This window comes from Dreissena polymorpha, chromosome 2 (genome assembly GCF_020536995.1).
Source record: "Dreissena polymorpha isolate Duluth1 chromosome 2, UMN_Dpol_1.0, whole genome shotgun sequence".
Lineage (NCBI taxonomy): Eukaryota > Metazoa > Mollusca > Bivalvia > Myida > Dreissenidae > Dreissena > Dreissena polymorpha.
The window spans coordinates 81,981,747-81,994,683 of NC_068356.1; the positions used below are offsets into that span (position 1 = coordinate 81,981,747).

Genomic DNA, 12,937 nt, shown 5'->3' on the forward strand with positions numbered 1-12,937 from the left:
GCTACAACATTTACAGGAACAATACATAAAACTGAGCCAGCACCTGCGTTCAAGTCCGGGTCCACTTTGTCCCATATTCGTCGGGTGATCACCTGCTCCTCGCATACCGGTCCCGACGGCGTCGGCAAGCATATGCCGTCACAGGACAGCAGCGCACAAGAGCTTTCTATGTCATTGTATAATAAAGAAGAAATACAAATAGATGATGAAGCCGTCGGATATAGACACAATACACACATAAATGACGTAAAGGGTAGACAATATTACGGCATTTAAATGTTCATTGGTGAACCAAGGCAGGAAGGTCAAGAAACGATCAATAATATCTGTAAAAGAGGGTCTTACCCTTTCTCTCGACGAGGTTGTTAATATGGAGATCCGAGGGCAAGAAAAGTTCATTCTGCGGACCCAGGTTGGTGATCGTGCCGGGCGCTGATGTCCGGCTTCTGAAATCACGTGACAACAAGCTTAATACATGAGTGCGGAGATTTGAATACCATGACGTTCCACCAGCAAAATCAAGATTTTCTAACCAAACTCGGAAGGAAAACCTTTGCCAAAATTCCCCAGAAAGGTAGCACAAATTTACAGTTCAACATGAAGAGAACGTAAACCCGCTAACGTATAAAAAAATATGTTGTTTGTTTCTTAGTAACAAGAACTTCCTTAGATAATACAAAACGGTCACAATAACTATAAAACAGTGTACACAAGGTTTTATTTTAAATAGAGGAAAAAACTAAATTCCATTAAAAAAATCAAACACGTTGGAATAGTTTTATGCACACCTTTGAATGCCACGTGTGCTGCTGTTAGTCCAGTAAATAAAATCATGGCCAACAGTGAAACTCGTTACTTCTCCTATCAGTGAAAATAGTTCCGTCAAGTTGTCGCCATTTAAATCACTACGCATAACTGCCGTCTGTTCTTCGTCATACCAGCTATCAGATCGGGTGGTGTTAAGAAAATATACATCTGCAAAAGACGGAAACTTCTAGTTTAATGGAAAGAAGTGAAATTTAACAAAAAGAGCCGCGCTCGGGGAAAACGGGGCTTAATTCAAGTGCGTAAAGTATCGTCCTTGATCAGCCTGTGCAGTCCGAAAGGCTCATCAGGGACGACACTTTCTGCCAAGATTGGATTTTCGTTTAGAATAGACCGCCTTTAAACGAAAAATTCCTTAAAGGCTTAAAGTGTGCGGACTACCCAGGCTAATCTGGGACAACATTTTACGCACATGCATTTAGCCCTTTTTCCATATAGCGACTCAAAAATAGGTGAAAGGAGTATCTGAACATGTACAATTTGATATTGCTATATGTAGTCATAAAAAATATTGCCTCCTCTCCCAGAATAAGTAACTCTTTGTAACAGCGAAATCATATATCCTTTATTCATCTCAATACCATATTTTTCAAACATATTATGAAATAAGTGAATATAATTGAAATCAGTTTCTTTTATACCTAATGATAAAATATGACGTTTCTGCAGTGAAATAACAGCAGTGAAAATAACAAATAGTTATTTTCACCGATGATCATGAAAAGAACAAATTTCGGAACTACTTTTCAATTTTTAGATTATCATAAATAATTTTATATATACATGTACTATGATCACGAGTGAATTAAAATCGACATACCACATAATCAAACACATTTTCTTTTTATTTTGTGCTTAAATTCACCGTTTATTTACATTGTTAAAGAGTTTAAACTGGAAATTCCGCTGGTATAATGACGTCATTTTGTCATACTAATGACGTCATTTTAGGCACTCCACGGGAGAAACTCCGTGAAAGGGTAACATTTTAGCGAAAGGGAAACAGCTGTTAATTATTTTCTTGAAAAAAGGGCATAAAAGAAACAGAAAATGTGTTCATGTCAGTGTAAGATCGTTTGTTATTTCACTCGTTATCATAGAAAAATAATATTTTAACTCGTGGCTGCGCAACTCGTGAAAATATAATTTCTATGTTCGCTCGTGAAATAGATGAAACGATCTTACACTGACATGAACAAATATCCTCTATATGATACTATTCTTCAAATATATTTTATATTGTTTGTGCAACTGGTCACATAGTGGCTATGATATATTACGAAGGATAGTATTAATTTATATTCGTTTTGCATCCAGTTCAATATCGTGTCTACTTAAATAAATATGCAAACATGCACCATATGTTCACGCCAAACTAGACAAGAAGAACGCACCAAGTAATGGCCTATTGCTCGTTTCGCTGATTAGTTATGTCTTGGGTAAGCATACGGCCCATGGATTGTTGTAGAATCTTATGTAAATGGCGGGATAACGTCCATATACGTCTGTTGCATGCGTCATGTAACGTCATTGCCTTTGGGTACGTGGTTTTGCACACGTTCCAGTAGGAAATTTCACACGTCACCATTGAGTGTTCCAATATATTGTTCTTCAGAAGATAGGACAGTACCAAGCACACGGCCGGATATTGCGGTCACACAATTTGTTATACGGACGAAAGGCCGCTGCATATAGCTTGTTGTTAAGAATATTTTACGAACATTGGAAAACGTTGTTAGAATTTAATCAATAGAAATAAATCGCTATGAACACTGAAATGGAGTTGTGTACGTGTATAATGTTTCATTGACTACGTGACAAACCAATAACATGTATACTATGGTCAAACTGTTATGATTAGATCGTGTTTAGATCGTGCCATAATGTTGCACTTACATAGTGCACTTTTTTAATACATCGCATTGGAATACAAGTACTGTATATGCTAAGACCAATTAAATTACAGTTTTCGCTCCTGGCGACGAACTTGGAGTTGACCTGTCTCACAATGCACTGTGACTGGTTCCCGTTAGAATCCATCCGCCAGATGTGGCCCTGCTCCGTGAAGAAAACCAGTCTGCAATATACACGTGCACGAACGCGAACACTATATACTAATATTCATGCATGTGTAGGGAATACTTGTCTGCAATATGCAAGTACATGGAAACGAACAATATATCTTTACGCTTATATATGTGCATGTTTAGGTAAAAATGTTTGCAAGTCGTACATAAATGTAGACAAGCAACCAGGGCTTAGAAACACAAAGTCAATATATTTCAGAAATTTTTAGAGTTCAATCAGTTTCTTTCAGAAGTTTTTTTTAATTTTGCGTCTGATTTAATCTTTAGTTTGAGGAGGAATAAGTGCATATTCTTAAAGCTGATATTTAGATTGTTCATACGCTAGCGGACATTCTCAATATCCAGCTGAGTTGAATTAAAATAAAAATGTTGATGATACTGGGTCCAGCAGTACAGCTTTAAAGAGAACCAGTTTGAAATATCTTGATCTGAACGCCGAATATATTACCAGTAATACACCGTCATCAACGACCGAACACGGCACGGTAAGAAACTAACATTACACCGTCATCAACGACCGAACACGGCACGGTAAGAAACTAACATTACACCGTCATCAACGCCCGAACACGGCACGGTAAGAAACTAACATCGTTTACTATGAATGCCCACCCAAAGTCTATCAAAATTCCTGAACAGATGGAAAATGTAGGTTTGTCTCAGAAAAGGGATTTCCATCCCTGCAGTGGTGAGTGGGACAAGGCCCCTACGGTACTCTAAACGATCATAGGGAAAATATCAACGCAAGTAATACAAAACTCAACAATTCAAATACGAACATTACTTTGTCTCTGAATATTGTAACCATAGAATATAATTTTAATCTTGACTTGAATAGAAGCATGGATAACAAAATACAAACATTTTAATAAACAGGAAATACAATCGAACTATAAACCAGCAATATATATATATATTATTACTATGTTTTCCGTGTGCGTTTTTCAAATTTGTTTGTGAACGGATTGTAAAAAGTCGATCGCAGCCACGTGTTATTGTTTGCAACATATTTAGTCTATTGAATCATTGAATGACATATGCATGTATTTGATGGTGTGTTATATAATTTTAAGGAACGTTTTAACAAAAGAATTATCTGGTAAGGGACCTATTAATTAATTGCAGGATGTAATAAATGTACATAGTACGTAATTTGATTAGATGAGACTCTATCTGTGAAAACGAGGCTTAATGCCAGTTCGTTAAGTGTTCGTCTCAGATTTGCTTGTGCAGTCCGCACAGGCTAATCAGGGACGACACTTTGCAGTCCGCACAGGCTAATCAGGGACGACACTTTGCAGTCCGCACAGGCTAATCAGGGACGACACTTTGCAGTCCGCACAGGCTAATCAGGGACGACACTTTGCGCCTTATCAGGGACGACACTTTGCGCCTTAACTCGATTTTTGCTACTGAGAGACATCTTTTAATAGGAAAATACCGTAAAACCGTAAAGTTGTGTCCTTGTTTAGCCTGTGCTGACTACACAGGCTAATCCGGGACAAACATCCTCACAGAGGAGTTCTCTGGATACGGAATCTTTCAGTAAATTGCACGATTGAATCATTTTAACAGATGTTTTATTGAAATCTGGCGATGCTAATGTGGACCCAATAGATCCTCCACGCACCACGGCACTCATTCCCGTCCACTAGCCCCTCCCCTCCACTCACCCGTTGTCCACATCTAGTACTAGCCCGTGTGGCTCGTGCAGGCTGCGGTCAAGAATGGCGAGCGTCTTCCACGTGTCCACGTGATGCACGCGGAGGCCACCGATGGTGAGGTGGTGCACGTGCTCGCGGTCACGTGTTAGGTAAAACAGGTTGCGAGTTCCGGGGTCAAAGGCCATGTCAACCACATCTGCAAACAATATTCTGCCACAGTTATTGCCTTAACGCATAAGGTTTGTGTATGTCCGCGAGTGCAATATGCATTGTGGCGTTAAAATGTTAGATATTTGTATGTAGTTTATTGGAAATATTATGTTCCTCTGAATGTTGAAGCTACTAAAGAAAATGTAATTTTCGTAAAGGAAAAAGGGTAATTATAACTAACCATTCCATTTATAATATATTTGAATATACTTGTGTATACATATCAGCACCTACTACAAAGTCTAGTGAAATATGTAGGTTGCGCCTCCACGTTCTATAACTGTACCCTGAAAGTAATGTTTAATATAATTGTAATTGAATTACTAACTCTAACTTTTAATGTTTTAATTAAACCTCTTTCAATGTCCCAAAATCACATTTTATATTACAGTCTCGTACGTACATATAGTTGGGTCGTATATGACAATCTCCTGGTGACTACCGTTAAGGAAGGCTCGAGAAACAGTGGCCCGCTCCAGGTCAGACCAGTAGACCTGCAAATAACAGGATCTAAAGTTATATTTGAGCCGCACTCTGGAAAAACGGGGCTTACTGCATATGCGTAATGATTTAACTTTTCGCACATGCATTAAGCCAAGTTTTCCCAGAACGCGGCTTATTTGGAGATTTGTATTCTAAACAATATTGCTGTGCCTAGCTCTTGCACTTATAATGCGCTCTGGAATCGATGTACTTATATTGAAGAAATCAAGTATGAAAATCGTTATGACGATCGGAAATCGTACATTTTTAGACCAACAGGTTATGAGGATCGTTAAATTTTGATGACAATTCATCTATTCAAAATGAGATATGATCAAAAGCTTCAATCGCTCATATACATACACGGACTCACATTCACGCGTTCGCACGTGCATCTGACAAAACGCCGTAATGGCAACTCGAACCGCTAATTGCACTTTGATTTTTTTTTGCAACCGGCGCCGTACGTGTTCGTGAAGCCGCGTACTTCAAAACCACGTGATCGCCCAGCCTTGTGGTCCTTTAAACCAAGTGATCACTAAACCCACGTGCAAATAGACATGCTCGCCAAGCAACATGCTCACCAAGTTGCATGTTCAGTGTCACATGCTTGCTAAGCAACGTTCACCATTCAAAGACCGCACTCACCATATGGCGGTCAGGGTCGAACGTGATGGCGTACGGCTGGTCGAGGCCCTGGACCGGGATGCTCACAAACGCCATCAGAGCGGCGTTCACCTGCAGCAGTTGGCGGTACTTCCGGTCCACCAGCAGAAGAAACGGCACGTGCGGCTGGGCTAAAAGATAAGTCAGATCGTCCATGAAATGTTATTAAATTTAGTTATTGGTGTTGAATAATCTTTACCCATTAAAAATGTCATCTGTCTTTTACTCTCAATAACTAAATATATATAATGTATAAATATTGCTGACAAGATAGACCGACATTATTTTGATGGAACAAGCATAGTTTTGTTGTGATAGTAGCAACATGCGAATTATTAAGAAGGTTTCCATACGTTCACGTAATGTTTATTACTATAGTCAATAAATCAAAGTTTCACCGCGCTATTCACGCATTTGCATGCTGTCATTACTTTACGAAGCAAGTTTCGAAGTAGCTTATGTTGCTTTACTTTCGTCTATTTTGCTGACGTTACGTTACCTATAGAACATGTCTCGCCGGAAGCGATGTAGCCGATGCTGCACACGCACGTGGCGTCCCGGGCACCACCAGGTAGACACAGCTGGTCGCACCTGGCAACGGGTGCATCACATATGCCTACAATATGGACAGTCTTGACAGTGGTTACATGCGGCGTGAAACCGAAGTGCAGTGTACTAGGAGGGAAGGGGGGTCTCATATATCTATTCTTCGTAACTGTACATACGCGACCATTTGGGTGCCGACATTTTTTTAAAAAGAAAACGAAAAGATGGACATCGAATGACTTATTCATGTATTAATAAAAGATGTCTTCATTGCGCGAATTAAAGTTTCAAACTAGTCATACCGCTTTCACACAGACTATCTAAGAGACCTTTTTTGAATCTGCGAATTAATATCAATGTTTTTTTAAACAGACTAAATGTTCCTATCTTACTAGACCGACGAGGCTGGGCAGACACGTGGTGGTATGTGACGCCATTCCAGTTGCCATATCTAGACCCCGAGTATCGGGTACCAAGGTAACGGAAACTACTTCCCTTCGGTGGTGCTCGGTCGAACACATGCACGCCTCCATTTCTGTACGTCGTATCGGTCACCAGTAAATAATCCTGAAAACATATATAAAATATGTACATGAATCTAAGCATCATTTTTTGCAGTGCATTCATAACATTATAAAAAAAGTGCTGTCACAATAAATACCGAATCCTCTCCCCGAAGGGCGGACGATTCGAGTACTAGATGCCTCCATTCGGGGCCATAACAATGACCGAAGAGTATTCAGTGGTATTTATGCATTAACATACTCTAATCAATATCTGGTTATTATTTGAAATTCGGTGATTCTTGTGTCAAAATTTATTATTTTAACTTTTAAGTGTTACTGTCTTTAACAGATGAAAAAGTTTCTTGGCTTCTATGCTTGGCATGATAAATTATGCTACATATCAACCAAAATCTATATGCGTATTACAAAACTGAAAACGAACATGAACGATGGAGAGTCCCGTGAATCGACCGACGTCATTTCCGGTAAACAGGCGGATGAGCTCCGTGCCCTGCCACGTGATACTGTACACTGAGTTCCGGTCACACAAATACAGGCTGTAAGAGAATGTATGCGCTGTTACATTTGACGTGGAACGCTTTACCCGCCAGGAGACATGTTGTTGTTGTTTCGACAGCTATACTTGTATACCGTTTATATGAATACATATATTTAAAAGATAACTCGAAAAATGCATGCATTTATGAAGATGACATAAGATCTTTCAATCAAATCCATGAATCCATCGTTCGGTTATCATTGTTTTTAATTCGAACAATTACAATATAATCCAACCGTTCTTACACGTAACGCACACAGTGTATTGTGATGTCAAATTTATTTCTAGCTAAACATATTCCAGTTCGTCATCATCGTCCGTTAATAATAGTCATACTATATGTCTTAGGTCTATAAAAAAAGACGCATGCATCCTTACTTACTTGTCGCAGTCGTAGTTAATAGCTATCGCGTATATGGCGATGGAGGCCTCACTAACATATCGTAGTCGATGTATATAGTTATCGCGGATATCGCGATGGATGCATCACTTACATGACGAGTTGTACTTTATAGTTATCGCGTGTAGGATCTGGGGTTAGGGTTAGGGTTGCTTATATGGAGATGGAAGCCCAACTTATATGTCGAAGTCATAGTCTATAGGTATTGCGTATGTGGCAATGTAATCATGCATCCTCACGTAAATGTCGTAATCGTAGTATATAGCTATTGCGTATATGGCTATGGAATCCTAACACATGTTGACGGCGTTGTCTATAGCTATTGTGTTTATGGCGATGGAGGCCTTACTTACATGACGATTTCGTAGTCTATAACTAGCGCGTATATGGCGATGGAAGCCTCACTAATATATCAAAGTCGTAGTCTATAGCTATCGCGAATATGGCGATTGGATCCTTACTTATATGTCGTTGTCTAAAGCTATCACGTATATGGTGATGGAGGCCTCACTTACATGACGAAGTCGTAATCTAAAGCCATTGCGCATATGGCGATGGAAGCCGCGCTAATATGTCGAAGTCGTAGTCCAAAGCTATAGCGTATTTGGCGATTGGAGCCTTACGTATACATGTATGTCGATGTCGTAGTCTATAGCTATCGCGTATTTGTCGATGGAGGCCTCACTTACATAACGAATTCGTTGTCTAAAGCTATCGAGTATATTGCGATGGAAGACTCACTAACAGGGCGAAGTCGCAGTCTATAAACATCGCGTATATGGCGATGAGCTCATGCATCCTCACTCACATGCCAAAGTCGTAGTCTATAGATATCGCGTATATGGCGATGGGAGTCTCACTAACATGTCGTAGTCGTAGTCTATATCTATTGCGAATACGGCGGTGGAAGTCTTACTTACATGTCGTAGTCGTAGTCTACAGCTATCGCGTATATGGCGATAGACCTGATCTCGAGCGTCTGAGGTGTCAGATCCGTGCGACCGGTGCCGTCCAGGCTAGACCGGAATAGGCCGCGAGAACCCAGCTCACTCCAGAACAGGTAGCTACGTTGTGTAGATAGAGGTATTATTGTAGCCGATGATGAATATTGACAGATGTTACAGAGAGGAAATAGCGAATAAATAAAATTCCTGTAAAATTTCAAAACTTACCCATTTTCATGACAAAAGGCTTGTAATTTACTTTTGCTTCTAGCATTTTTTTGCACTTTAAATGCAATTATTCTTAAGTGAAGTGCACCACACTTTTGCTTTAATCAAACTTCAGCGCCCAACACCAACGGACGTAAGGCACTAGAACATCAGATTACGATATAAAGGTAAATGATATCATTGATGCAGTCAAGTAATTAAAACGTTTTATAGCTAATTGAAGTGACACTATCTTCATGGAATACTTAAAAGAATCTAGTGACATTGTAGTTTTCGTATTTGCGTGATTTGTTAAATAACATATTGTCATTTGCCAGAGTAATCGACTGAAGTATTATTAACCCTCTTGATTTTAATATTCTAATGCCCGATATCTGTACGAAAAAAATCAGTATTTAAACTATGATTATTCGCAATTATATTTCTGTAGCGTCCAATACTACGCTGCACTAAGGACTGGGCGTACGTTAAAAATTAATAATCAATGAGTATGTGAAAACGGATTTCTGTACCACTCGATAAAAATGTATTTCCATATAAACATTGAAAATCGGGTGTTTATTTGTATCATGAATGAAACAAATAGTGATTAAAGTTGATTATAGTACAGAATATCGAGTGTGAGAAGAAAGAATGTGAAGTCGATCGATAGGAAACATATTGTTGCAGTTAATGTGTATTCAAAAGTTAATGGTAGTGTCGGCGGCGGCTTAGAGGATTGTGAATTAAGCTATGATCATGTAGAACTTAATATGGTCAGAACTCGTCAAAATGAGGTTCTACAACAAATACCAATGTGCGGTCCGATTTACAAATAATATGATCGACTCATCTGACTGAGCAATGGCTAGACTTTATGCAAGATTCATCTGTCGTCAAATAAAGAAATTCTAAATGATCCATTTTACTAGAATTTACAACATTCTCTCAAATGTGGCAAAATGTATAATTTCAAATACCATTATTAAAGAATCACTTTCTTTTTATGAAAAAGGGACCGGAAACGCGATTACCGTCTGCTGGGAAGCACTGCTAGGGCCTCTGGGTTATTGAGGCCGCTGTGTAGGATGTAGGGGAACGTTCCGTTGCCACTGGTAACCATGATGTGGCTCAGCTTCCTGTCCGACCAATACACGTTGTGTGTTGACGTGTCCACAGCTATGGCTATGAAAATTGCGTTTATCTTGTTTTGAATTTGAAAGAAAAATGTATAATTACATTTTAGCATAGCTCTGATAAAACGGGGCTTAATGCATGTGCGTCAAGTGTCATCATCATCATCATCAACATCATCATTATCATCATCATCATCATCATCATCATCATCATCATCATCATCATCATCATCATCATCATCATCGTCATCATCGTCGTCATCATCAAAATAACAACATTATTACTATTATAACTATTATTATTATTATTTTTATTGTTATTATTATTCATGGAAAATCTGTTCCTTTCTATATAGCAAGTAATGACGTTAAAGTTTATACGTACAATTCAGTTATAAAGCAAAATTATTGTGGGATATTTATACTCAACTCAATAATATCTTTACTCTACATCGAATCGAATCGAGCCAATGTCGAATCGTCGCATTCCCTAATGTACATCCAATAAACTTCGTATGAAGAGACGAATACCCACCTGATATTTCACCGATGGCGGTGGAGATAACGGATGGCTCACTATCCGAAAATGTGTCCACCGATTTTAATATCTGAAATAGCAACTTTTCTTTTCCATGTATTGTTTATGGATCTATAAAGAGAATCACCATATGCATCCAGTTCTGAGGTCGTAAAATATATTACAAAAAATGCAAATGTTGACATTCTACACAGGAATATACAAAGTGCCCCCGCACTGAAGATCTTTTACGGGTTTTTTTTAACGATTAAAATATATTAGGGACGGGAACGAAAATTAGTATTCGAATATTCAACAAACGGTAGTATATTCGAATCCAAACTTGCTATTCGAATAATCGATTTTGTTTTCAACAACAACGGTACAACGGTACAACTACTAAGTCGCAATAAAATTGCGCACAGACGACTGTCGCGTCAAGGGTTTCATTAAGGTGCCGTCATCGTTTTGCTACAGGATGGTATCGGCGTATTTGGTAAGTTAAGTGTCAGTTTGTGTCCCGCTTATAGTCTTGTCTCCGTCAATCGAAAAAATCGATGGCTTAAAGTATACCGGTAGTTAATATTCATTAAACCATGAAATTGTTATTGCATTTCATGTGTGAAAACAACAACACACTAAATCTTCATAGGAATCTCATCTAAATCTGGACAAATTCAATCATGGTATACATATTTGCCGTGCTCTGTGAACAGGGGGTTTAATGCATGTGCGTAAAGTGTCGTCCCAACAGGCTAATCAGGGACGACACTTTCCGCATATACAGGATTTTTGCTAAGAAGAGACATTCTTTAAACAGAAAATATCATAAAAGCGGAAAGTGGCGTCCCTGATTAGCCTGTGCGGACTGCACAGGCTAATCTGGGACGACACTTTACGCACATGCATTAAACCCCTTTTTAACAGAGCACAGCTCATATTTATGAGCATGTAAAATATGACGTTGTTGTCTTTCATGTCTATTTCACCAAGAATAAATACATAGACCAGAAAAGGGCATATCGACGGTATTCCAATTAAATAAATGTACGTATTTAAACAAGGCACATTGCATCTATAATCGTACATATTTCCTCAGTTACCCTGAGACTAAATACAATGCCATTAGTATCATGTTCGATAGAGACCGTCAGTTGGATTCATTTTTGCGCATAAAAACGTGCTTCTTGTTCTTATTAAAAAACGGACGCGAAAAGGGTCTCTGTAACAATTGCTATGATTAAAATAATTATTTTACGGAACTTTTATAAAAACGGGACCTATATGTTAAGCAATGCGACCATTAAATAAACACGTTCACATATACATATTATCTGATTTGTGAAGCTATAATACAGTTTGAGCTGGTGTTATGCCCTTTAAGTGCCACCGTCACAATTTAAACTTACGTTCGTATGATACTCATAGAAGAAGATGCGGAGCTTGTAAAAATCCGAGGCAAGGGCTTTGATCGGATACTGAGTGTTGAGCAACTGCCTGGGCTCAATCTGCTTCCGGAACTTCCGGGGTTCATACTCGATGAAGTTGATCTTGGTCGTGTACAGACCGTCCCCCTTGGCGAAAACGATACCCGTGAATGAATAGGGATCTGCAGAAAAAATCTCTTGTTGCATATATGTATTAATAAGCTCGCATTGGGAAAACGTGGTGTAATGCATGTGCGTAAAGCTTCGTCTCAGATTAGTCTGTGCAGTTCTCACAGGCTAGCCAGATACGACACTTACCACAAAGACTGGATTTTCGTTTAGAAGAGACTTCTTTAAACAAAAACATCCATAAGAGCGGAAAGTTTCTTCGTTGCATTAAACGCAGTTTTCGCAGAACGCGGGGATTGAGTTATTGTTCATCACTTTGCTAACAACATTAATGTTTCAAACACATCAACGAATAAGTTAAGTTGATGTTCATGCAACGAGAATTGCACTTTCAAAACCTTTTTATTTTAGTATATGTATATATTGTATGTATAGTTACAGGTATATGTTTACATTACAGGCGTGTTATAATCTGAAAGTTGTTTACCCATTATCCCTTTCCAAAAGAAAGTGATACAATACGTTCATCGATATAGTAGTCATCGTCTGTATACAAGAACGGTCAAGTTCTTCCTAATTTTCGGAGATATGAAGACTTTCTGTATACCTGTATCGTTAGTTATGCAATATG

At 38.7% G+C, this 12,937-nt stretch overlaps 1 protein-coding gene across 1 annotated transcript in view; it reads right to left on the reverse strand.

Annotated features, from left to right (window-relative positions):
• Nucleotides 1–12,937, reverse strand: part of LOC127867808 (low-density lipoprotein receptor-related protein 1-like) — a 37,208-nt gene that overhangs the window by 5,379 nt on the left and 18,892 nt on the right. Inside the window, exons 10-23 of the mRNA XM_052409273.1 lie at nucleotides 12,160–12,359; nucleotides 10,769–10,841; nucleotides 10,132–10,282; nucleotides 8,867–9,010; nucleotides 7,430–7,544; nucleotides 6,874–7,048; nucleotides 6,435–6,551; nucleotides 5,918–6,066; nucleotides 5,190–5,280; nucleotides 4,586–4,772; nucleotides 2,790–2,902; nucleotides 789–975; nucleotides 346–446; nucleotides 44–166 (exon numbers count right to left, since the gene is read on the reverse strand). Coding sequence (XP_052265233.1) covers nucleotides 44–166; nucleotides 346–446; nucleotides 789–975; nucleotides 2,790–2,902; nucleotides 4,586–4,772; nucleotides 5,190–5,280; nucleotides 5,918–6,066; nucleotides 6,435–6,551; nucleotides 6,874–7,048; nucleotides 7,430–7,544; nucleotides 8,867–9,010; nucleotides 10,132–10,282; nucleotides 10,769–10,841; nucleotides 12,160–12,359 — 1,926 coding nt within the window. The remainder of the gene's footprint in view (nucleotides 1–43; nucleotides 167–345; nucleotides 447–788; nucleotides 976–2,789; nucleotides 2,903–4,585; nucleotides 4,773–5,189; nucleotides 5,281–5,917; nucleotides 6,067–6,434; nucleotides 6,552–6,873; nucleotides 7,049–7,429; nucleotides 7,545–8,866; nucleotides 9,011–10,131; nucleotides 10,283–10,768; nucleotides 10,842–12,159; nucleotides 12,360–12,937) is intronic.